Source organism: Anoplopoma fimbria, chromosome 17 (genome assembly GCF_027596085.1).
Source record: "Anoplopoma fimbria isolate UVic2021 breed Golden Eagle Sablefish chromosome 17, Afim_UVic_2022, whole genome shotgun sequence".
Taxonomy (NCBI): Eukaryota; Metazoa; Chordata; class Actinopteri; order Perciformes; family Anoplopomatidae; genus Anoplopoma; species Anoplopoma fimbria.
In genome coordinates this window covers 8,532,860-8,559,779 of record NC_072465.1, presented here as the reverse complement: position 1 = coordinate 8,559,779, position 26,920 = coordinate 8,532,860, and the positions used below count along the sequence as shown (strand labels likewise).

Below are 26,920 nucleotides of genomic sequence, written 5' to 3'. Positions count from 1 at the left end.
ACGCTTACTTTGTGCTGGGTTTTTCAAGATCAGTTTAAATATATTCAAAATTTATAATAATTTTAGCACTTAACCTTGCCATCAGACAGCACTCCCCGATGGGTAACTAAAGACGTTATAAGTGCTTTCTTCAAAGCCACTGGACTCCATTGATGAAAAAGGTCATTTTAACCCCCATAAACATGAGAGTTGCTGGTCTACGGCTGCCTTGATCGGTTAGGTTGTTATGATACTGTGGGACTTGGGTGAATCTAAAAACAACTCTTTAAAACTCCAAAGTAACAAAATTACACTAACTAACTAACCAGTGGTAGACATTTTTTATGTGCACAACCAAGTGCAACACCATGATTGTCTACCAGCCGAGAGTGTCCGAAAATGATGCGCTGTTATCCTGGTATTTAGCAACTTTTCAAATTTTGGCCATCCCAATGGGGGTGCTGTTTTTGCTAGACCTTTGAGTGTGTTTGTTTGGAACAGCTTTAAATACTTTTTCCTGCAGACATGATGGAATGTCATGTCATACTAACTATTTCTTTTTTAGCATATGTAAGCCAGTGAAACTCTAATCTAAATGCAAATGAAGGCATGGTCAGATGCTCACAATGACAACTACGATGTTAAAAATTCTCAACATGTTAATTCTGTGTGTTAGCATGCTAACATTTTCTAATTACCACTAAACACCGAGCATAGCCGAGGCCGATGGGAATGGTGTTAGTTCGACAAGTATTTTGTTATAAAGTATTGGTTTGTTCTAATTTTGACCTCACAGTGGCACTAGAAGAAATAGCACGGGTATATCAAAGCAATTACAATTCATCCTTAGGTGAACATAAATGTAAATTAACATTAATTTCATGGGAATCCATTCAATAGTTGTTTAGATATTTAATTAAAGCCGGCTGACATTGCCACATGCTGCGAGTGGAAACATGATACAATAACATAATACAATAAAACTAAATGTTCTACCTACTAATCTTGACTTTCCAAACACCTCCAGAGAAAATGGTTATGAATCTGTGAAAGATGTTGAAATTATGAATTGCCTTCCGGGTTAACAGAGGCAGACAGAAGCGAACTCAGTGTGAGCTCAGAAGTTTTGAGTTCGCTGACCATCTGTAATGATCGGAGGCAACCCTAATTGCAACGGCTCATCTCCAGCGTAATCAAAATTCAGGGAGCACGTCTATAATCAAGTGCAATTAATCTGCTAATATCCCTCCAGTGTTGGAATAATGGGGACATTAACAGGGCTCATCTGTTGTGACTGCTCCACCACGTTGTTTGCTAGGTGGCTTATTCGCAGCAGGAGACGCCGAATGCCTTTTGACAAGTATTTTTCCGCATTCGTATCACCGAAGTCAATTTGAATAAACTACTGTCATCTCCCATAAGGGCCGCTCCCGCGACGCACATTTATCCCCGCTAAACAGGTTTCCGATCCTCAATGAAATAATGGATGTAAATTACCCCGTCCCATTTTCTAAACAATATCGATTGTGACAAGCAAGGCAGAAGATCACACGGAGGAACATTTGTACATCAGCTGCAGAAAACAGCCTTAACATATGATGATGGAAAGGAAGCGAAGTGAGAAAGGGTGTCAAACAAAACTCATATTCCCATTTGCAGGAATAATAAGTGGATAACGGCGCCGTCTCTTTATGCTGAGAAGACATACGCGGGTGTGTTCCATTGCAGCTTGATTGGAAAATCACATATAGGCCATCAACCTGAACCTACAGAGAGAGCGGCAGTTTCCCCCCCCACCACCATCACCACCACCCACACACACTGATTGGCTGGGGGGGTTCTGTACCGTTTTCATTTCACAGTGTGTGATAAATGGGTAAAAGGAGAGTGTAGAGTGTAACTGGCAGGGTGTAGCAATGCTGTGCTTTTTATTATGCCTCCAACTCCGGCTCTGCGCTCCAAATTTCTTTCACAGCAATGAATATGTCCGTGTGCAAAAGATACAAAACACATTGCCTCTAATTACCTTACTTCAATTATGCAAAGGTTACTGATAATTTTCTTTATATAAAGGTAAGAATCGTCAATTGGATGCAGAGCGAGGCGTCGGAATAAATCAGCGGCAAGGTGCACTCTAAGCTTCCCCACATCCTTGACTGCTGCTGACTTTCAGCCATTCATTATATATGAAATCTGTCTTTTATAATTCAACAGAAAAGGGAAACATGCCTTGATAGTGATTTAAAGAAGAAAGAGCAGGTCTAGTCTTTTTTTTTTTATACCATTATGCGATTGCGTCTTCTGGTTAAAAGGGAATTACTGTATAGATATAGGACATGCCTCCTGCCGTTATTCCCATTGACATTAATCTATTTATTTTTAAAGTATTCAGATAAACACTTGCCTGTGGGGCTAAAAATGTATATAAGTTTCTTTAGGAACTACTTGGAGGAAAAAAATAAATGAGACTGATGTTCTTGCTGCGCTGTTGACATGGCATTTCAAGGGATTTGACAGATCGTTAACTTGAAGAAGAAAGACAATTAAATGGATTGAACCTTTGAGTAAAAATAATACAGAAGAACAAGAAGAAGCAGAAGAAGAAGGAGAAAGATGAAGCTCTGTCTTTATGAGAAAATGATTTAACTTCAGAGAGTGGTGGAAAACATACAGCACTTCTCATATGGTCTGGGAATTGGAGGGATTTTATGACCACTTTATTAGTTTTTTTTCTTTACCCTGTGCAATTCATTCAGTCGAAAGGTGTCCTCAACACCAACACAGGCAAACGGTTGGTGTTCGCCGCCTGTTTACATGTGGTTACACTGAACCGTATTCTCTCTAGGAGAGTAAAGGTTCTGAGGGAATTTGCCCAGCACAATCCTTTCATAGGGTTTGCTGTAACATCTCAGAATATGCTGCTCGTAGTGCAAACAGAGGAACTACAGTGGCAGCGGTCTGATTTGTCTGCAAGATTTGAGGCAGAGATTCCAATAATCTGTTGAAATACACATGTGAATCGATACCAAACCCTGTGAAATATGAGGCATGAACGTATCTCCCTAAGGCCGATGCAATGGAGATCAATAATTCAATAAATCTATACAACCAAGCCAACTAGAAAGGTCAAGGCAGAACAAATAACCATAACACAAATTAACTGTGCAACCTCCGTGAAAAAAGGAGGTCGAAGTGAGGGTGTAGTTCACAGAATATGTCAGCAAATCCCCCAGGAACTAGAGGAGGGAAATGATCCCCAGTGGAAAAAGGATAGGAAAACAGCTGTGTGCACAGAGTAAAGCCACCCAATTAGCTTCACTTTACACCCAAAGATTTTCATACATAATGACAATCCAATAGGGGAATAGGAGAAACATTAAGACAGAAAGAAAAACTGCATCAAAACATTTAAATGAAACTCAAAGCATTGAAATTCCTTTTTAAAGGAAATCAAAAGGTTAAGAACTGAAACAAAAATACAGGAAAGGAGGGCGAGATTGATCATGATGAATGTTTAAAGTTCAGTCAGATGCAGTGCAGAAAAGTTTTTAACCTGGATACAAAGGTGGTCAAAGTTGGTTCAAGTCCAACATCTCCTGGGCGTTTGTTCCAGCTCTGTGGTGCACAGTAACTTAACTCTGCTTCCCCCATGTTTAATCTTCACTCTGGGACCAATTAGCAGCCCCAAAGGCTGAGAGGGTTCATGTCATAAAAGACAGTCAGAAGTCTTTTGGTCCGAAGCCATTGAGAGATTTATAGACATGCAGTGGTACTTTAAGCGCTATTCTCTGACACACTGGAGGACACCTGAGAACTGTTGTAATATGTTGAGTCTTGGTCTTTGTTAGGACTCTAGCAGTCTCTTTCTGATTGAGCAGAATGTTGGCTGAGAGGTTTAGAGATTTGCAGACGATAGCATTAAATCTTACTATATTCCTTCCCCGGGGTTGTAGATGGGAACTGATTTGCATGACATTGAAGCATTATTGGCTGATCTAGTATTTTAAATTTTAGGCAAAAGATGTGCATTATGCCATTGTTGCTGATAATGCTGGAGAGGAAGAATTTAAATTTTAAAGAAAAAGAAATAAAAACTACAACGAACTTGTAATTGGTTTTGAAACACTTATTTTAATACTGATGCCTCTTTATGACCTTCATGAGCACACAAGACCATCAGTTTGAATATTGGCATTGTATTTCTGGGCCCGCTGGAGGGTAGGCAGGCATGGAAGAACCAGAACCAGGACTGACAGACCCTTCTGCAGTGAAATGAGAGAAGGTCTAAAGGAAATGACCCAAGGAAATGTCCAAACAAACCGCCAAAACCATCGCAAAATGTAAGTTCCTGGTAGTAGCTTTAAATATGTCAGGGTGAATTTGAAGTTTTGTCTGATGGCTGTTTGTGCTCAGCTTTTCAACATTCCCTTTTCAGGACGAGTTATTGATTCAGCATTTGCCCATGGTTGCTTTTGTTGCCAGAGAGTGATTTAACCCTTACAGGTGGCAATGCAATTCTCAATCTTGTAATTGAAATTGCATCGTAGCTCATTCACAGAGGGCAGAGTGAGGGTAGACAATGCAGAGACAGCTTCAACAGTGCACCAGTATTCTCACCAATGCCTCTGCTTTTTAACAGCTGTGTGGACCTTTAGGAGTAATAGACAAATCACACAAAACACAGAAGTGATCTGATATAGTAAGGTCAGTTGCAATACCGTTTGAAATATTAAAAGCCTCAGTGATGGTTGAAAAAAAAAGTCTCTAGCTCTGTTGTGAAGTAAGATAAGACAGCACCAGAGCAGAAATACAATCCCCCAGCCCAGATGATCTAACAACACCATCAGGCCTTTTTCACACAGCATATCCTCTGTCAGGACTGGAGGCATCGAGGCAGTGAGCTGAACGTTTTCTGCAAACAGACATAGCAACCGAGGTGTGTCTGCCTCTCCAGTGATGACAGCACAGCGGCGCTGACGGAGAGAACGAGGGGTTGGCGGCTTTTAAAAAAAATAAAATGGGTGTCCTTCCTCTCTATGTTGTTCATGTTTTATTTATGAAATCAGAACACTTCAAGTTTCGTTTTTCAAGGGGCAGAATGAAACATCAAGCAACTCTATCTGTGTGCTGTCGTAGTGTAAAAAACATGCGTTTGAAAAAGGTGTCCAGTACTTTACTGGTCAGGGTCCCTGCTGACTGAAGTAAAAAAGTGATAGTGATGAAATGTTAAGAGGGAAGAGGAAATACCTTTGACAGTGACGCTTCCTGTGCTGCTTGCCACACCAAACTGGTTTCTTGCCACACAGGTGTAGAGGCCTGCATCAGACTTGGTTGCATTCCATACCCGAAGGTTACCGTTGTCCAAGATGGAGACCCTGTAGTTAAAAAAGAAAACAATTTATATTACTACCTAAGCATCAGCTTGTACTATTAGTAACTAGGCACATGGCTCCTTGTATTGCTGCTTGCAGTGTTGTGGATGGGCAACCCCGTTCGGAGTGCATGGACTTTCGAAACCTGTGCCTGTTTGGAGCAGTCCAATTGCTTGGGACCGGGGACTGCAACCGTCTCAAGAACCACTCATCATTGGTTGACTCTTCCAGGTAAGTAAACACTTCAGGGTTGTAATTTTAGAATATCCAGCATCGAGCAGCAAAAGTGAAGTGCGATCAATTAGCTGCTGCCTGTAAAGTCCCGCTGCAGACGACATTATAATAATAATAATAATTAAGCCTTTATTAGTCCCACAATGGGGAAATTCAGTTCTCTGCATTTGACCCATCCCGGAGGAGCAGCGGGCTGCAATGAAGCGCCCGGGGAGCAATTTTGGGGTTAGGTGTCTCGCTCAAGGACACCTCGGCATGTTGCCTGTAGAGGGGTTCGAACCACCGACCTTGTGGTTGTGGGTCAAGCGCTCTACCTCATGTGCCACAATCAACCCAGTCTGCAGAGCCATGGAGCCCCGCCCCGCTGCTGCACACACCGTTGTCTGCTTATTGATACCAAATTCCATCAACTTCGACACTGCTCGCCCTTGGGTCCCCAGCGATACATCTGCCAAGTGTGAAGCGGATCGGATCAACGGTTCTCGAGATATGCAAAGGACACACAGATCCCTTGCTTCAGCTGCTGCTATGCACACATTGTAAAATTCCAACCGTGTGACATACAGTAGGGTTGACTTAACATTTAAGACAAGTGACTAACACAGCAGGAAACATTTTTCAGTGTCTCTAATTAAGTTCTGCTTCTTTGCAGATCACAGCGATGAGTAATAGGATTGCATTTTCAAGAGTGATTAATTCAGCACATGACTTCGAGATATCTAGGACAACAGCGGCTTCATGCCCTTTATACAATAGCCACAAGTGCTAAAAAAAAAGGTCAAAGGGCCTTAGCGAAACTTGACATTTTCTAAATAACAAGCAAATATGGAAATTGTGCCCTTGAACGCAAGGTACTGTGGGAAATCAAGGGTGTACCGAGTCATCAAAGCACGCTGCATTTTAATTATCTGAAATGCTCTGCTGAATCTGCAAACTGTAAATATGAAACGTTGTCAGCCTGATTGTTACAGGGGGGGAATGAAGTGTGGCCCTTAAATTGCTCTGTTCACCTACGAGTCAATGGAGTCACAACGCACATATTCATCCACAGTTAGATGGCAGCGAGGGATTCAAGCAAATTGAGGAATCAAGAATTTTGTTAAACGAAAGGTCTGTATTTTCATACACGGACACGTTTCAATATTTCCAACATGTCTGAACATGCGTTAACAATTAAAGCTGCACCAGTCCATATTTTTATATTAACAATTGGACAAATTACTTTATGTAAGGAAACTATAGCATCTTTCAAAGCAGTTGTAGGTTTACAAGCAACAACTTAACTGTTTTGAAAAAGGTTCACAATCCTGTTTACAACTACAGTAGGTAGCTTTGTAAAACCAAAGTAGTAGAACCACTGATTAAAGACGGGTCAACGCTTTAGAAAAAACTTTTTTTTTTTTAAATGTCATATTTTTATAATCACTTTGTGAATTTACACCAATTCATCTAACATATTATTGACCATTCCTTTTACCCTCCACTGCTTTTACTGTAAAGCACCAATTAAAACAATCGGTCCCGACTGTATTCAAATCCTTACTACATGACTGCATTGGGGTAAATTCAAACTAACATACCCTGTGTATCAGCCAGTAGCTCTCTAGACTGATGTCACTCCCTCAAACCAGGTAACACTCATCCCCCCAATGATTTTGATTGATTCAAAACAACCATTTGACAGTTGAAGATAATTGCCGGCACAGTCTGAGGTGAAACAGAGAGGAGTTCAATAGCCATGGAGGAAGTGTGACACATGGTACAGAAAAGAGCTCATCAGCTCTCACTGTTATATGAGCAGAATGTTTTCTTGTTTGCACCAGTGATGCTTTTAACTGGATGTACTTGTGAAATGCGGTTGATACGGTGTGACATAGTGTTAAATCCCTCGCTTCTCTTCTTTTTTCAAGTGCTGGATGTGATAAGAAAATGCAGCGACACTCAGTGTGGGAGAATCTACTTCTAAAACCACATGGTGCTGCTGAGTGGTGACTTCTTGGGTATATCAGGCTGAGAGAAAAGTGCTGAATGCAAAGCAGCCAACAATGACCATCAGTTACATGGAAGGCGTATCGCCGTGTGGGATGGCACAAAGTTAATGACATCCAACCATGGGGCTGATAAATTTGAAGAAAATGGCCCATTAAATGGCACCGCAGTCCTACAACTGGCCATTACTCTGAGCAGAGTAAGCACAATTAAAACAACTACTATACATTAATTACATTGCATTGCCATAGCAAAAAAGTTAGACTTCCCAGTATAAAATTCAGATAACATTTTTGGGATCTTCCGCAGAGCAAGCGCAAAAGCGTTTCCTCAAATCTTGCCTCCCAACCTTCGGTCCAGCCTTTCTCCTCTGCCACATTCACATGAACAGATGAAGGAACAACTATTTTGTGTTTTTTCTCAAATTTTAAGAGCTGGGAGAAGAGAAGGGCTATTCAAGTGTTTGTACCGTCAGAATGCGGATTTGCCTGAAAAGAAAAAATCCGTACATTTACAGATGTCTCTTTCCCCATGTAAGTCTATGGTAAAAAAGTATTTTTTGGCCCAATGGCATCACTTGATGGACCAAGAAGTTATATTTCCACGGTTTGGGCCATCATATTGGCGCTTTTGCTGAAGGCTTGGAAAGCACCTGTGGTTGAAGCCGCCCTCTGCAAGTGGATTGATAACGGTCGGTCACATAATGCCCCCTTGAGCAGGCCTCCAGTAAGCTTTATTTTAATACTTCCATACTGTATACTGTCATGTATTTGAATTATACACAGTGATTTTAATCATACTGTAATTTGAAAAGCGTTTGAAACAGCTTGTACTGTTTTTTATAACAGTCAATAAAATCTGTCTCACTACTTTATATTCATGAAATAAATATAAAAACTTAATTTAAACATCTGCATGAGAAATAAAGAAAAGAACACAGATTTGGTTTTGGTTTGATTTGGCGCTCTGAATATCCACAGTTTCTTTGTCCTGAGGGACGAAATAGCAATCATGTGACTTGTGCTTGGGGCATCTTGTAAGAGGAGGCTCTGTACAGAGTGGACAAGTGGTGCTGCTTGCGAGCACAATGGCTCTTACAGGGAGTTAAATCATCAATAGCCCTCCTGTGGAGCCAAGAATGCATGTTCTTAGCCATTCACCGCATTGCCTACGTATAATGTTTTTTGAAGTGTTATATGGAGACCGGGGAAGCACTTTCCTTCCACCGACTGCAAAGAAGGAGCAGCAGGCGTAAGTGTTCGTCATCTGAGTATGAAGCTAATGGAAGAGCAGATGAGGTCAAACATAGTGGAAGTCAACCGAGGCGCAGCAGTGGTGAATAAGAGATGGAGGCTTAGGATTAACACTTTTCAGTTTTGCTCCCTTTTTTTTTTTTTTTTTTCTCGTTTACACCTTGGCCCCTGACAACATGTCTCCATTATGTGAGGAGACATTCCCCACCTCCCTCCCGAGAGATGCCAACGGAGGGGCAGGTATCAATAATTCACAGGTGAGGTGAACACAAGTGCCACTCCTTTCATCCCTGCCTCACACGGGTTTAATGGACACAGCGATAAGTCTCCTAAAAGGAAGGCGAGATCGGCCAAAATGCACTCGTGTAATCCTGAAAAAAAATATTGTATATTGGGGGGAGATCAAGCCTATGAGGACGGGGCCTCGTGCAGCGTTGATCCTCGCTGCTCTGTTACAAGATGAAAGAGACAAATAACATCAGTCACAGAGCGACTCTCACTGCGCTGTGAAGTGGAAATGGCAGGAAAAAGAGCCTGGCCCAAACAAGAAAGCCTGTTTTTTGTTATTTTTTGTTATTTCCTTACGTTCCTCTTTGAGACGCTGTGTAACAAATACAGACTTTTTTTGTAAGCATCCTCACAATCAAAAAGCCACTTGAAAGCCTCGCTTTTTTGATGTTCCATTCAGACATATTTAGTCTTTGATCAGTTTGATAAACTCTACATTGTGAGAGGTAACTGTCACAATACGAATAATGAGTCACAAAAAAAAACAAGAAATTGTGCGTTGAGAGCAGCGACTTTGAACTGGAGCGTGGGCTCTGGAATGTAGAACTTTCTAATACCTCGTGCTCAATCCCGTTAGCTCCCCTTTCTGTATACAGTCCACACACTAACTCGTTTACGCCGTGGAAGAACTGGAGTGCCCACTTGTAAAAAATTCAACATACAAACAATGGGCCTGATCACAGATTTGATTTTGATTTGAGACTTTCAAACAGACCCCTTCATGAATACTTAGTGACTCTGAGGTGCCACGGCTGATTGGTAGCAGCGTGACTGCAGGGTGGAGGCCTGTATGCGTCTCTACTTAATTAACAGGGTAAATAAAGCGGGCTTGTGAAAATAGAGGGTTAAGATTCTATCAGTGAGATTACTCAGCCATGAGACCACGGGAAGCGAGATCGTCGCCCGGCTTACGGTGATTCCAGCGGATAATTAGTCTCAGCCAAGGCCCTCTGTATACAAAGACTAATGCCTCAGTGCGCACACAGCTTGCTGCTCAACTCACCAGCGAAAAGAAGCCGCCCCACTTCTAAACACCAGAAGTAAAAATGGTGTCAAAAAGTGTGAAAAAGCCCTGCAGGGGGATGTGTTTGATATCGTGTTTGCCTGCCACGGTAAGCTCTCAGATAAGGTGAGTTGCGTCTGTGTTGCTATTTCCCGACCCACTCTGACCACCATCGACCTACCTGCGGGTGATGTTTCTAATCATAATTGTATCAAAAACGTCAGAGTCGCCAACAGCGCTGGAGGGGAGGGGCCGTGCGGAAGGAAAGAGGCGAGGTCACCGCATCCTTTGAGCCGCGACAAGGGGTGGGACCTGACTTCAGGTGTTGATCTATGCTCTTGACTGCTTTTAAAAAAGCCTTTAGTGTATCGTGGGGGAGGGGCTGTTGGGGATAAATTGAAGGACCGTCTCTCCTCCGGTTCCCCACGGGAAGCCGCGCTGGAGAGAAACGGCCTTGTCGGCGGCATTAATCACGCCCAGCTGTGCGGCGCAGACCCAGGACGCCGCAACCTGCCGAGTGCGATTGCGACTGCGGCACAAAACTTCTCAGATGTCTACTTTATGCAGCATCATGACTAAGCGAATATGCGCTACCTTTCCTTGTGACGCTGTCAGCATCAAGGTTAACGGTCAATTAGAGACCAAAAAGCAAGTACTCTCTTGCTCTTTTTTTGTGTGTGTGTTCTTTCAATCAACAAAGCGATTTGGCTCACTCTGGAGGAACAGGGACACCTGGGCATTTACTTTTGACAATTCTCCGATATAGGTGTAATTGATATTGATTTTTGCTGTACTCAGGCCTATGCCAATGACTCACCTTGTCACAGGGATCATTAGCTGCAGCGAATGATCAGAGCATTACCACATGGCTGTATGATATAAGGGATCATTAGCTTTTGAGGGGATTTGAAATGTAAAGCTGCGCCAACAACATTTGAAAAGCCAACACTGAGTCGAGCAAAGCAAAGCCCTGATAAAAAATCAAGATATATATCTAGCTATAACTATACTGAAGGTAATTCTGCTGCTTGGATGACAACTTTGCTCTTGCTGTACTCAACCTGGAGGTGACTTTTCCCTTTCATTTCTTACACTAGCAGCGTTGCTCTACCATCAAGAGGTAGTCTGCTTTGAGGTCTCGACAGCTGTTTGATGAATTTCCATGAAAATTTGACACATATATTAATGTTCTCCAACTGTCTCGTATAAGCTGTGACGTCCTGTATATTGGGCTGAATTGGCTTGTCCCATTCATTGACTGCTAATTTCTTCTGATCAGAAGACAGGCACTCTTAAAAATCCTAGATCGGATACAACATCAGTAGCAGAACGTGCTGATCACGTCATGGGGGAATCATCCAATCCCAGACCCCCTCATGAGTAACAGTTGTGTATAGGGCAAATGCTTCAATTACTGCCCCCCCAACACATGTTTCCATAATGTCTGGTGTTGTTTAGTTGGTTTGTCTTGTTTAAATATGAAATAACCCATAGACATGGATATAAATGCAGAAAAGAAAGCAGCTCTTACAAACAATGGGAAGCAAAAAAATCTTCTGTGCCTAATGCCTTCAGGAGTTCTAAATTTGCATATGGAGGTGAGAATTATCTAACTCATCATGCTCCCACAGAAATGCACAAGAAGGCCACACTAGCTAAAGGTTCAAGCTATATCTGTTCATTCTTTGCGACATCTACTGCTGAACATGACAAAATTGCAGAAAATGAAGCCTTGTATGCTGTGTACCACACGGTTAAAAACGGACTAGGCTACAACAGCACCGACTGTCTTGTTCAGCTTAAACTTGCTTTGTTTCAAGACTCAAGTGGTGTGAAGAGAAACAATAGCTAAGATGATTACAGTAAAAGTTTAAGGACCAAAGACTGCCCGGCATATTTCCGATAAACTGTCCTCAACCAAAGATGAGCCTGTGTATTTCTCAGTTGCCACCGATGCCTCGTACAGGGAAACAATGTTTCCAGTGTGAGTGAGAAATTACTCTGTGTCTGATGGAGTGTAGTGCAAGTTACTTGACTTTTATGAAGACAGTGATTAAACTGCAAATGGCATACATCAAGCTCTGATGAACTGTCTGGGAAAGCATGAATTGGATATTAGACAGTCAAGAGCAGCAAAAAAGGAAAACATAGAGTCATGGTGCCCTACTTCTCCTCTTTTGCAATTGAAATGTTTTTTTTTAGTTCCAAAGTTCCAAATTATGATTTCCTTGATAATTTAATAATTTTTCATTTATTTTTTAAGGTTTATTCACACAAGCTTTAATAATGGTACTAAATCATAAAAAAATCTACATTCCAAAAGGGAAGATGGACATTTAATTTTTTTTTTAAATATATTTTTATATAAATATACTCCCTAAAAAAAGAATGACATTACCAACAGCCTTAGCTGTGCTTTTTTTTTGCCAGCAAGCTAACCTAGTGAATAGGGCATAAAATCATCCACAAAACATCAGCCTGTTAATGCTTTCGCATCGTTGCGTTAGCATGCTATCGTTACTGATTAGCTCAGATCACCATTGTACAGCTTGACAGAGCTGCTAGCTTGGCTGTAGACTTAGCATGTGTCATAAGCCTCTTATCTGACATAGTTCCTGGTAAGTTACTGGGATAACCTTTCAGGCACCACGAGAGATTTCCACTAGTCACACATGCACTTCATTCAGAAACATTTCTGTCTTGCGCCACATGCCATGGCACAGCTGGAATAGATGCGGCAAGGGACAGTCCAGCAGATGGAAGTAATGCACAATTATAGAAGCCAACATAAAAACTCAACAGAAGAATAAAAAGAAAATGGGGCAAGACATGTACATGTACCATAGACGTGTCTCATAATTTCAGGATCGTGGCGGGTAAGTAGCGTATTTTTGCCTGGTAATCATCTTGTAAAGAATTCAAAATTCAATTTGCGAAACAATTTATGTTTTTCTGTGTTCTCCTTAAATCAGAAACACACATTAAAAGGAATATCAAAGGAGTTAGGGATTTTGTGGTTGTTTGCTCACTCAACGTGAAATCGTCTCTCATCCGACAGATATGACCCTTCACTTGCTTGTCCGTGCAATGTCATTGCTTTCATTTACAACACAATAGTACCATCATTTTCCTCGAAATGTCAATAGGTCTTGAGGTGGGAAATCGGAGGTACAGAATCCCTGAATATCGATCCATACTCCCATTCACAAGTGAGCCCATGCAGGAAGATGTTCCTGAACATTTCAAGGATAGACTCCATGTTTGGAAGGGACTATATTGAGACAATCTGAGCAACATCATGTCAGTTGTTTTACTGTCAAAATATCTTTAATACAGCCAAAAAAAGGGAACCTGCCATGTGACATGACATGATCTATAATTTAAATTTTGCCTTGACGTGATAACTTATCACAGCTTATGTAGACAGGGGTGGCAGGCAACACACATAGAGGTCAAAAAGTAGAACTAAATAAATTATTTGGATGATTTTGGGTTAATCCTTTGGAGTATATATAGTGCTACTGGACAGGTTTGTGCACTTCTGTGAGTGACATGACAGTTGGTAGGATAGAGAAATATAGAACAGGTAAAAAAACAAAACATAGGAGTTGTGCCTTAAATATGCCAGTGAGTCAGTGCTCAGCCTGATCACACTAAAAATGCCCGGTAACCAAAAAAAGAACACAAATCACTCCCTCGATGTAAGACGTTATTAGGCAGCTCGATTACAATTTACCCTTTCAGTCTTTCAGCTGTATATAAGCACTGTACCTTGCAGACAATTACCATCAATCTGGTAGAAAACGCCAGTCTGACAGGGATCTTTTGGAGCTGCCAATCACAGCTCAACAATAACAAGTGCCTCTGCGACCACCGTTGCAGGGAGCTCTCGCCTAAAGCCGGAGCAAAAAGAATGACTGACAGAAAATAAGCACTCTTTCTCCAAGTCTCAACAAAGGCAAGCTCTGCAACAAGAAGCAGGGTTAGGTGCTGGTTTCTCTTTTTTTTTTTTTATTATATCAGGCTACATTAAAAGTGGAGTAAGTTGCAGGCAATACTTGAAATGACTTTCCTTTTGGTTCGCTGTGTATTGACAATTGTCTCCGGGGCACCGGCTAGCATTAAAGCTTCTCTGGCAATATTGTTGCTTTATAAAAACACAGCCAAGGGACAGGGATGCTGAGCTGGGACGCAAGTATTAATCTCTTACTCTATGAAATACACACTACCGCTGCCGCTCCCATGTGTATTATCATAATGTAAGCAGGGAAATGGTAAGTTCTTCCCCATAGCCTCGACAGCTAGGATGAATTTTCCTTCTTTTTATTTTGTATTACTTTCTTTTTGATAGATACAGCAAGAATTCTACACTTGTGCACTGCATTATAATACTAACAGTCCTGGGTACAGTTTGTTATGCAATTTGAATATTGGATGTTCCATTCTGGGAATTGGTGGCTAGATTTATTTTCTAAATAACAAGGAAAGTTAAGCCTCGATTTTCATAATGCGGAGATAAATTAAATCAGAAGTACCAGACATTTTTGTTATCTGGTCTCACTTTGACAATAAAGGGGGAAAGTGCTCAGGATCACATCATGTCCCCAGGCGTCAAAATATTGTTAACTTATCATTGCCTTTTATAAAAGAATAACAAGAAATAAAACAAAACAACTTGTTATTTTTCCCACTAACTATTTTTTCTTACACACAGTCTACTGTCAAAGGACCTCAGTGCAAATGAACCCACTTGGAGTAAATGTTGTGTAAAAATGTGAATTTTTTTTTTAATAGGAAGGTGTCTTAATGAAGCAGGCTGATTGAGAACGTCTTAATTCCCGCTTGTGGAACGCGATGTGATTGTGTTGGTAATTGCATTGCGGGGAGAGGGAGTCTCTCGGGCTGGGCCGCAGAGAGGTGCGCTCACGTACTTACAGAGGATTCCTTTAATCACAAATTGCTCTCCGTGTTTATTCCCCTTCCCCGAGATATTCATCTCTCCTCATGTGCTGAGGTATCCCTTCTGGAATAAAGAGCACACACATGTTCCGCAGGAAATTGTCAGAGGAACCAAGATGGATTACTCATGCTGCGTTGGCGGATTTTCACTTTGAAAAATGATATCAGCCACAGTCTTCCAGATAAAAATAATCCCAGCGAGCAGTACATGGGATGCAGGCGGGTAAAGAGGGTTTTGACCTAATCTCAGCAAACATCGCAGAATTCACTTTATCTGCGGTCTGAGATTTATTTGAGTTTAGTCAGTCAGCAGCATATTCTTCCTAGAGATTTCTTTTAAAACCATCCCCCCTTCCTTATCCAGAAAAGGAAAAACTGCTAATATAGCAAATGTACACATTGTACTGATAGATGGTAAAAAAAAAAAAAAAAAATGATGGCACTACATGATCTGAAGTCTTAATGATTTAAAGGATATACTACAAGTGACTGATGCAGTTGGATGTGGGAGGCACTACCGTAATGGCTGGAAGGTAAAATGATCTATGAATCATTTTGATGCTCTATAAATACAACAACAAATTCAATGAATGCTCGCGATAATGGCTGACAAGCAAAGGCTGTTGAACAGTCTGTCCATCAGGGAAGTGTCCTTCAATACAGATCACCCTGACCAGAAGTCGAAGAGGCATCAGAGGCATGTTGAATAGTAGAGTTTAACATTTAAATTAAGCTATACAAACTGCCCTTCAAAGGTTTGATGTTTTTGTAATCACTATTTCAACAGATACAAAAAGAGTATACTTTTTACCCCAAATACTCTTTGACTTTGAACTTGTTTTTCAGTCCAGAGAAGCATTAGTGATTCTCGATCATTATTGAGCCATAACTGTGCTCGCATTTTAGCTCTACATATTTTGGATATCCGTTTTTCTTTGGGCTCTCTGCAGTCTTCTCAGTGTTTGAATTGAATTTCTTTAAACTGTGATTTGTCAGCCTTTAATATGTTCAGCATATATTCCAATGGTGCTAAACCTGCACTAACCTTCTTTTTCTATTGTGAAGTTTTAAGAAGAACTTTCTTAAGCAGCACACCTGTTATAGGCATTATTGTGCACTTCAAACTGAAACAGGAACACAAATTTCATTGCTTAGCTTCCAGTTTCTTTTAACAATGACAGGTGAGTTCTTCTATTGTATTTCAACTGTTGCTCGAGGAATGTTTGTCTTTTTATGCCCTTCCAGTTTTCAGTCTGATCAAACCTCTGTTCAGATTTTTTGCAAAATAAAATCTATTTGTAAGACGATCTACAATCTAAATGCATGAAAAACATTTCAAAGATATACAGCAGTGTATGTATAACACTTGCTCTGTTTCTGCATTTCCTTCTTGTTATTTATCTCTTCTGAGTGGAGTTGAAATGTATTCATACAGTTTATAGTCAACATCTCTCAGTGGTTAAGTTAAAGTACATTTTTTTCTGAAAACACTACAAAAAAGGGTTGCGGCAATATACTTCAAGATCATCAGATATCTATAACCTCGCAAGGACAAACAACATTTCACAAACTAAAATTCCCCAAAAAGATTACTCAGCTTTTGAAGCTGCTAAACCGGCACAAATAAGACAAAATTAATAAAGAAAAAGGTCCTCCTGTTCTATTTGCACATATTTAAATTAAGAATTTATGCAAATATTTGGCGGAAAATCTGCCCTTTTCCATGCAAATGAGTGTCACTGCAAAAGCTGTCTAAATCACAAAGATCAGCACTAAAAGCAACACAGTTGCAGGGAAATTAGTAGCATCTTCGGCTAGTTGATGGTAACTGTAGCACATTCAAACTAACAAACTGGCTTGTTAAATCAGCGGCCTAAATGCATTCTTTGTCAGTGTTCTGCTACATTATTTAAGTCTGGAAAACAGTTTACAGCAGTGTTGAGCTAGTTAGTCTAAGTAATATAAGTATAATGAGGAAAATTGTAAGATTCGAAAGTTATTTTGACTTTAACCCTGTTTACCTGCGTAGTTTACAGATTTGGACTAGCAAGACTGAAGTTATATTCATGATTTATTGTTTGTATTTTCAAAAAGTATGTTTCACTATTGACAAGAGATTAACAAGAGAAAAGCTTTCAAGAAGAGGACAAGCCAATGTGTTTGGTGAATGTACTGCTTCTTCGGATAACAAGGTTGTCCATGGCTGCTGAGTGTAAACTCCAGGACAGAGATGCTAACATTACCCTACACTACGGTGGGCTAAACCAAAAGGCACCAGAATCTAAACTCCCCATGCTTCTGAACTCCGCCAGCATGTGGAGAAATCCAAAACTGTGATACAGATCCCATGCCAATTGAGTCTTCCTTGGCCCATGCTACTTCCACCAAGTTTCAGAAAAATTGGACCAGTATTATTCGATAATCCTGCAGAAAAAACACTACCAACCAAAAATGCAACTTCCGTGGAGGAGGTAACTAGACCTAATTCTGCACCCGCATGGTCTAAAAAGCCATTTGGTTGATGATTAGGGTTCGTAATATGTCTGAGTGAAAAGAGCTGGTTATTTCCTCTTGTACAACCTGCTAGGAAATATGTCTCTAATACAGGCTAAGATCCAGCCTTTCTAGACCGCAGGGAGTAATGTCAAGATCATGAGCTACTTATTAATCTAACCCAAATTGATCTCATGATCACAGCATGTCACACACATAGTCCCCCCTGCTTAGAGCCACAAATATATCAAACTAGTCATTCATATTCAACTTCAGTGAAGGGACTTGGGCTTCCGAATGGCCAATGGTTGGACTCACAGAGTGGAAACAACTAACTGACTGACTGACTGACTGACTGACTCTCTATCTATCTATCTATCTATCTATCTATCTATCTATCTATCTATCTATCTATCTATCTATCTATCTATCTATCTATCTATCTATCTATCTATCTATCTATCTATCTATCTATCTATCCAACTAACTTACTTACTTACTATCTAACTATCCATTTATCTAATCTACCCATCCATCTATCCATTCATCTATATACATGCTCTACTATCACTTTGATTACAAATCAAGAATGCCTGTTTACCTCCCCCTTCCTTCCACAAGAAATATAGGACTTTGGCTCTGCCCACTGAGGTTTCCACCGACCAAGATTATTTCCACCTCCTGAGCAGCTTCAACTCCGAGACATGTTGGGATAAATAAAACATTTACAGTAATCTGCTATGCGCATATGTGTGTGTGCTAGCAGGCGCCTCTGAACAGTGTCGGGTGTTTGTCTGCAGCTGCCAGGATCAGCGGAGCACAAATCCTCCGCTTGCTCCCATTCTCAGGCGAGGTGGGAGAGCACTCCTTCATTGAGCTTTTTTAGCTACAGCCAGGGTGGAGAGAGGTGTAGGCAAAGACAGAACGAAAAAAGCACCAGTCAGCTGTCCGCGGCAGCCTTGTCTGGTGGTAAACCTTTCCTCAAGGCAAAGTAATGAAATAAGTCCTTCTGGGCACATAAGCTCTCAGTATTCAGGCTTGGCACTGCTCGCTCACGCTGCTAAGAGAGAGTCAGAACTCCACTTCACAAGCAGATGTTCAATTAGAGGCAAACGAGGAAATTAGAGATCTGACGAGAAAAAAAAAAATGCGAAGTGACATTTAAACATGATAAACACTGTTTTTAATAAGAATAACAGCATGCAGCCTGAGAATGAGGAGAATGAAATAGCAGTGCAGGGCCGTCCGTTCACACAAATCATTTAATCACCCCCTTTATTAATACACCTGTTCCCATACACCGCTTATTAATTCCAAGTCCTCATAAAATTAAGCCCGAAGACATCTGACGAGACTCTTATTAAAGATCTCCTTGAGACAGAACAAAGGCATCATGGAAAGATAAGAAGATATGCGATAAGTAAATTAATGCAAAGTTGCCTGCGATTGCCTCTTCTGCAGTCTTGGTGTTCTCCTGAAACTGATTCTTTCTGGAGTGCGTCTGGCAGAGCAGATGGGCCTATAAATGGGGATCACTCTGCGAGACATCTCTTCATTTACGTGACAGCCATGCTTATTTGCACTGCCGATGAAGGAGGGATATACAATATGCAAGAGGGACAGACTACCCGTGGGTCATGACTACAGATAGAATCTGGCCAATCCAGCTACTGCTATCGCAAATGTTGCTCTCTCTCTCTCCTCAGACTAATGGACAAATCAACATCCAGGCCACATACAGATGCCCTCTTGTGTCTTCTCACTTTAACTCAGCGAGCCACTCAAAAAACTCTTAGGCTCGCACCTAATGCTCAGACATTTACGGACGCCACTTAAAAGCTGTAAACACACCTAACAGATGATTTCAAAACGGCTCCTGGCACGGAGTGAGTCAGAGAGCATCCTTCAGTAGTAATTTCTCATGCTCACTGATTCACTTGGCACACTGGCTCTCCAACGTATGTGTCAATAGTTTGGCAAAAGTAAAAAGCAGAATTAAAGAGGCATCAAAGTGTAGGATAAATCTGAGCTCAATTCGTGACAAAGTGATAAAAAAAGAAATATGGGAGGAAGCGGGCTGACATTTGGCCAATTCCCCAGTGGCATTTGATTTCTCAAAGTAAATTGTGCAGACTTTGAAACGACTGTCCCATTAGTGTGTCAAGCTACTCGGATGTGGCCACTTTGTTTCTTTATGACAAAGGTAAGTGTAATTTGTGCAATGAGAGATGAAACACAAAGAATGGATTAATCTTTAAACTTCAAGGGGAATGTCCTTGAAGCCCGGTGTTGACTGGACTTCGTTTTCCTAACAGATTTTGAAATACTGGGAAATATAAGAACCATTTTCCACTTTGTCATGTCACTGTTCATCATAGTAGTATTTTCAGTGAAATACGACAAAAAGAAAAGATTGATAGCATATCTATTGGGCATCATATATAGTTGCTCCAATGGAATCACATCTGCTCTAACCAAAAGACATAGAACAGAGTAAATTATTTACAATATTTAAAATTAATTAATTATTCAAAATCTTCAGTATATATACTGTGTATCATTGATGTTTGTTTGTTTGTTTGATCCAAATTGTAAATAATTTGTATTTATTTAGTTGACCAGCTAGTTACCAATGATGCTTTGATGTTTATCAGACCACATATGAGACAAGAATTAGCGAGCTAGCACAACCTTTGTTCCCTCCGCCTCACTATCTGCTGCTATGAGACTGTGTTGCCGGGAGGAGAGCACGTCGGCAGCTCCGGAGACATACCTTCAGTTGGCAATCGGTTAGCAGAACGCGGGTTGTGCTAGCTATCTAATTCTTGTCTTGTTTATAATTGAAGCCAATCTCCTAATACAATTTCACGAACCTGCCCAATGGGTGTGGGTGTGCCTCATTGTTGCAGTTGTTTTCCATGATGCCGGAATTACTTTTTTACTAATTATATTTATTTTCCTTCCATATCTCTTTGTGGCTACATACTAGGTCTATGGCATGTTTTGGGTTTTTTTCCTTGACGTTTTTTAGACTGACAGAGATGATAATATGTTGTCACACAACCATATTCTGCCTTTTGACACAACATGTTCTAACCACTGCAAGCATTCTGGTCAGTGATGCCAAAATTCCTGCCATCTGGCCAGAAGCCGGTAGTTCGAACATTTCTAGTCTTCAGCCCACTAACTGTAGGTTTTTTCTGTAAACCATGGCTGTCCCTACTGATCGTCTGAATAAGCAGTAAATTTACTCGCAATGTGAAATAAAGACAGCAGCTTGTTTGTACTGACCCACCATGAATGCACTGATGAAAAAGGCGGTGTTGACTTAGCCGCTTTAAACCACTGAAGAGGGAGCATTTTCCAACGAGATTAGTGTTTCTGTCAGTCTTAACAAACTGGCCAATAAAGCTATTTCTGATCACTGGCCAAGCAGGCCAATAAGACAATGGTTGCTGTGAGATTTCTTGGCAACGATGTGCATTTTATTTTTTTGTAAATCCATCAGAAAATAACCATACCGACTTTTTTTTTTTAATCAAAGGTGAATTCTATTAGTATAACTTATAACTATAAACTTCTAAGTATAACGTTTTCAAACCTTGTTAATTTTCACCTCAGACTATCAGTTGTTCTATATTCAGTAGGCAACATTGTCACATCACTTAGACTGAGTAGTTTAATATCTGTGAATTTCAATAGTTTTGAATCAACTCAATACAGAGGCAAGGTTCTGACAGCTTTACCAAGATAAGCCATGATGTATGAATTTCAACATTTTACACAAGTCTCTCGCCTCCCCCTCTTTCCAGTAGCATCCTATCTCTACGTTTCTTCCCCTATGTACCCTGGGACCGTACATCTCTAGCTGTTTGAAACCACTAATCTGGGGTAAAAAAGAGCTAATAAAACTTTGAACAGATGTTACCTTGGCAACAACATTCCTGTACTCTCTCCTTGTTCAAAGATATCACTCAACTGGTTACACTCCCAAGTGCACAACGACTGCTACAGCTTACACTGGCGCACCATCTCACAAAGTTCACGGTTTCAATAGGCGTGTAGCAGTACCCAATAGAATTTTCTGGATTGAAATCATTGGAGAAATTGGAGAGAATGTTTGAGACATCAAAGTATTCTCAGCTTTCAATGCTGAAAGACCAAAAAAAAAACTGAAGATCCACACCTCATTTTTCTAGAATAATAGTGGTGCCAAATAAACAATTTCAGTGCAACGAGCACCTTTTCAACTATTTCTTCTCCTGTTCGAGCCACAGAGATCATCAGAGCAGCCGGCAGCAGAGTAGTGTATCCCCTATAAACATTTATTTTAGGCGAGCCTTTTCAATTTTTTGATTTTAAACCTGGAAGATAATATAATTTGTGTAATCCTGGACTCCTGAATTGAGTTTCTGAATGTCACAAATACTCTCCTCATTAGTTGGCTGGCTCTGTGCGGAGCTCAGAGAACGTTAATCATTTATTATTGAACCTGAAATCTTTTAATACGAGTTATTAAACTACTATTCATCAACTATTTTCAATAAGTTGAAGCTAGGTGGTATTTGAAATAAATAAATCGATACATGAAACATATTTCTTTTTAAAATATATTGTAGGGTCATCTGTGTTGTGCACTTACTGGAACAGCGGGAGCCCAACTGGCAGTTTGCCGGATATATTTTTTGTTCTTGGAGCACTTCTCCCCTCAGCAATTATAATACACACAAAAGGACCCAACTCTGCTTCCCCAGGAAATCTATCCACCAGCTGGGTTCATATTTTTTTAGCCCCTTGTCTAAATATCTTTTTTTTTTTTATATTTGGGGGAGGTATGAGTACCTAGAAACAGAGTACAATGAAAGAAAAGAGCATTTTAGCATAAAGCATTTGCATCACATTGCCATATCTTAGATAGTATGACCTTTTGGACTGTGCTTACTAAATAGTATTGCCATGGATACCTGGGGCAATCTACATTTCTCACCAGCCTTCAACTCCTGGGGGAGAAGAGTATGAATGCTAAAGATCAAAACAATTATGTATCAATCAAATTATTTATTTTGAACTAAAGCATTGTATCCTCTTCTTTTGTAATGTGCACCAAAACTCAGCAGAAGGCAACATGTAGCCGCTGTGCCACGCCTAAAAGCACTCTCATGCCTCCCTCCGGGGGTTAACACCTTCATCGAAGGATTGAAAGAACCGGGACAAATATTTGCATGACTGCAAAAGCAGATAGAGATAAATACTCAAAGTCTTTAGAAGATGGGGTTTTAATGCGGGAGGGGAGCGACGTCGGCGCACGCTGCGGCGGCCCGTGAAAGGACAGTTGACTGAGTGCGTCTGTTGTGAGCGGCCTAACAAACTTGATTTCTTCCAGCCAGTGACATATTGAAATGTTTTTTTTAAAGTCAGCTCTCTCCACGGTTGACACGGCCCACTTACGCACTCATCAGCAAGACCTGCTCTGCTCTGCGCTCTCAGCTGCTTTGTTCCAGCTGATGTCATCTAAACCTCGTCCCTGCAGGGTTGTCTGGGGTAGATAAGACATCCCTCCCCAACACCCCCCCCTCCCATCCACTGGGCCTCTGCAGGAAAAAAAAAAAAAAAAAAAAAAAGGGGGCTGCTGCTATGAAGATGGATTACCCAGCTGGTGACACTGGTTCCCCCTTCCGCCGAAGCCACAGCGGAGTGCTAACGCAATTAAGGCAATTAATCTTCAACAAAAGGGGGTTCACAGCTACCTCGCGTGATTTTGCACCTTTCTGTACAGGTGCTAAACTAAACAGACCAGCTCAGACATGCAAGCATACACAGACTGCACATGTCTACAAAACACCATCCTTTTATCTGGGCTCAACAGAAAAACAAATACTAATCAACAAGCAAGAAATGTAGCACTCGTGCTTATTACACAGCCGATGTGTGATACCAGGATGTTCATCATTTGCGGTTCACTCACATGCATCGGCAGTCTACTTTCACCGGCAAAACTGTACTAATATGTGTACAGTGAATACAGGCAGGGCAGCTATTATTAGGGAGCCGTTTAAAAGACAATTGCTCAAATGATAACCACAGCAGTTGCTGGACATTTTTATTGCGCACCATACAACAATGGTGTGTGTGTCTGTGTAAGCATGTCAAAAGATGAGAGAAACGGGATATAATACAAACGAGAGTAACAGTGAGTTGTAATTAGCACATTTAAAAGCTCTGGCATGTTTTCAGGCTTTGTAAATAGTTACTCCACTTCCTAGCTGGCAATACAGACCGGCATCCTGGCAAAAAAAGGCATTTTAATGTACTGTAACACAGCTGGGACAGCTGGGGCTTTTTTTTTTTCTTTTTTGGAGCATGCGGCAAAGGTGGTCCAAGCCAAATATAATTTATTTAATGGGACTAAGAGCATAAAAACATATTTCTGGTTTATTTATTATTTTAATTATTTCTTTATTTGAAGGGGACAACTAAAGAGAAACACTGATAGTAGCAAAAGCAGTATCTGATGTACTGTATTTTGTATAAAGCTGATTTCCAACACCAGTCCAGTGCCTATATGGGCATTAGTGGTTCAAGCAATCATTAAAATGACATGTTACGGCTTAAAATCTTAAAATCGGGGCATTAAAAAATCTAAAACAAGAACAACAAACACGAAACAACACATACACACACAAAATCATTCAAACAGACACATTAAACAAACCAAACACAATTTGATTCCAGTTCGCAAGTAATGACTAATTGGTGTCACGTTACAGTTTTGGCCGTGCTAACAAGGACTGTTGTAGAAAACGTTTAACCAACAGGCTGGAATGGGATTCCAGAGGGATGGGTCTTTAATTGAGAATGTGGTTTGCGCAAAGGAAATACTAAATTGTCTAATTCAACAATTTCCTTTTGATATACATTTCAGATAGTTGCAGAAATTAGTTCATGAAATTCTCAAAACTGAGAAGATCATACTTTTTTAGGATATTGCGATTATTAAATCTTATTGGCTTCTTGTCCAGCACTTTATAGCCTGTTGTAAAGGGATGTTAGTGGTTTATTGGCGAGGGGTTTAAAGATAAGAACAGTTCTACCTAACATTGTGTGTTTGTCGAACCTGCCAAACCAGCTGAGAGTTCCAAACAAATCCAAGATACATACAAACCTGAACTGTCTCTAGTTCATTATCATTCTGCCTCACTTAGACATAGTCTGTGACTGGGAGCAAAACCAAAACCCTTGAAATAAACTGTTTTTATGACTACATCTTAACAGAACAAGAATATTACGCAGCAAGAAAAGAACATAATGTTTGATTTGTCTGTGCTTTCGCACTGCAAACAAAGGCATCAATTTATCACGTTGAGCGGAATGGACATATTCAAACTTTAATTCCAACTCCTTTCAACCTTGACTAATGCAATCGAAAAAGATCCACTCCTTCCATTCGTACCTTTCACAATAAAATCACCTAGACATACATATACACTACTTTACTGTTTATTTGGGGGAAATTCACTCACAGCAATTTGCTAAAAAGAAACAGCCGCTTAGGCTATACAACAACTTACCTCAGACAGACTGACAGACACTGTTCTGGGTCCAAAGGACCCTAGTAGTTTGTCCTCTGCCTGTGCAAATCTTTTTAAATCTGTTAATAAAAATGTGTTGCAAATGATTGCAAATTTGCATCACTGCCAGAATGAATAGTTTTGATGCGAATATGTTTGCATTTTCATGTTGTTTACTTGTCACTTCCCTGTTGTGTAAAGGCCTTTGGAATGAACAACGGTGACCTGTTGACTCCTACTTCGTAAATAAGAATAAAACGATGGGTAGGGTAATTCAATTCAGTTAATTTGGATATCCAGATGTCATGAAAGTATGACATTTTTTCTTTTTTTTAGGTCTGCATCAACTACTCTCCCCTCAATCAAAAAAGCCTTTGATATTTCAAGGAGATGTAATCTGCGAATTCCATGGTTGTCTTTTCAAGAAAGCTGTGTCTATTTTACTGACATCTTTACCATGTGAATTAGACGATGTGATTTTGTGTACTGTATCCTTGGTTATTTTCATGTAGAAAGAGTTGTCTGAGTCTATTGAATAGCATCCTCGAGATGAACTGGCTGAAAGTATCTAGCCAGTTTATCTACAGACTTGCTAAAGAAATCATCAAAAGTATTTCTGTAGGTATGCAATTGTGGTATTCATAATCTTTAACAGAGCTTTGCTTCTAAGGTTTATGGTTGACCAAACTGTTTTTTTGTATCCAAGCATTAGAACCATTACTGTTGACTATTTCAACAGACCCTATTCAACATCATCCATTTCTATGAACGCCTTCTTTCAAGGGATTATGAATTTATGATGTCAGTGTTACCTTTTTGATTTCAGGTAGACTTTTAGATGATCTCTCTTTTGATCTCTCTTTTTCATTAGAACTAAGATACACTTTTGTCAACCAAGGCCGTTCACTTTGTTTGGGTTTGTTTTGGACTGTACCTGTGAGGTTATTGCACCAGTTTTTTAGATCATCATATTTGAATATGTCTTCCTTGTAAATTTGCTGAACCACAGTTTGGGCCCAGTTGTGTTTCAGAATTCCTTTTATTGTCACTGAATTACTGTTTAACATAAAACAGACTTTCAGAACAAAGACAGAGTTACAGAAATCCATCTACTAATTGCCAATCATTGTGGTTCTCTGAGTGTAAAGAACAAATCTAAATCGCTGCAGTAAATCCATCTTTCCAGTTAAAGCTTTAACAAAAAAATTCCATAATTTTAATCATACCAGAGAAATGTATTAATAACACTTAAATGATACAAATCTTGAATCATTTAATATTTATCACAGCAGTTGGTCATTATATGATTCATAGTTAGGAATGTTATAGAGCATTGAAGGACAAGTTTTATGCAGTGGTAAAAAGCATCACAAAGCATCTATTATACCAGGGACGAACACTTCCATTTTTGATTCATCACTTCAAGAGGATGTCAAAACATAGACAAGTGTGAAATCAATCCTTGCTATGAATTCAAAACAACAGGATTGAAATGGTCCAGGTGGTGAGAGGCTGAAACGTGTGATGGAAGTGGCGCAGGGCGAGTGAAGGGCACCAGCGGCGAAACCACTATGCAAATTCTGTGCCACTTTGTTTGACAAGCAACAACACCACTTTGTATATATGCAAAGCCTGGCAAGACACAGTGCACACAGCCCTGCTGTCAGAGCAGAGTCATGCTAGAGCGGTGACACCCAATGGATGACCCCTGCCTGCAATGAGGCCACTGGGCCAGACTTCACACTTCATTCGGACGGACGGACGGACGGACGCACACACAAA

General features: G+C 40.4%; 1 protein-coding gene across 1 annotated transcript in view; it reads right to left on the bottom strand.

The window, feature by feature from the left end:
- cntn4 (contactin 4) overlaps positions 1 to 26,920 on the bottom strand; it is a 126,410-nt gene that overhangs the window by 14,039 nt on the left and 85,451 nt on the right. The window contains exon 11 of the mRNA XM_054616652.1: positions 5,227 to 5,354. Coding sequence (XP_054472627.1) covers positions 5,227 to 5,354 — 128 coding nt within the window. The remainder of the gene's footprint in view (positions 1 to 5,226; positions 5,355 to 26,920) is intronic.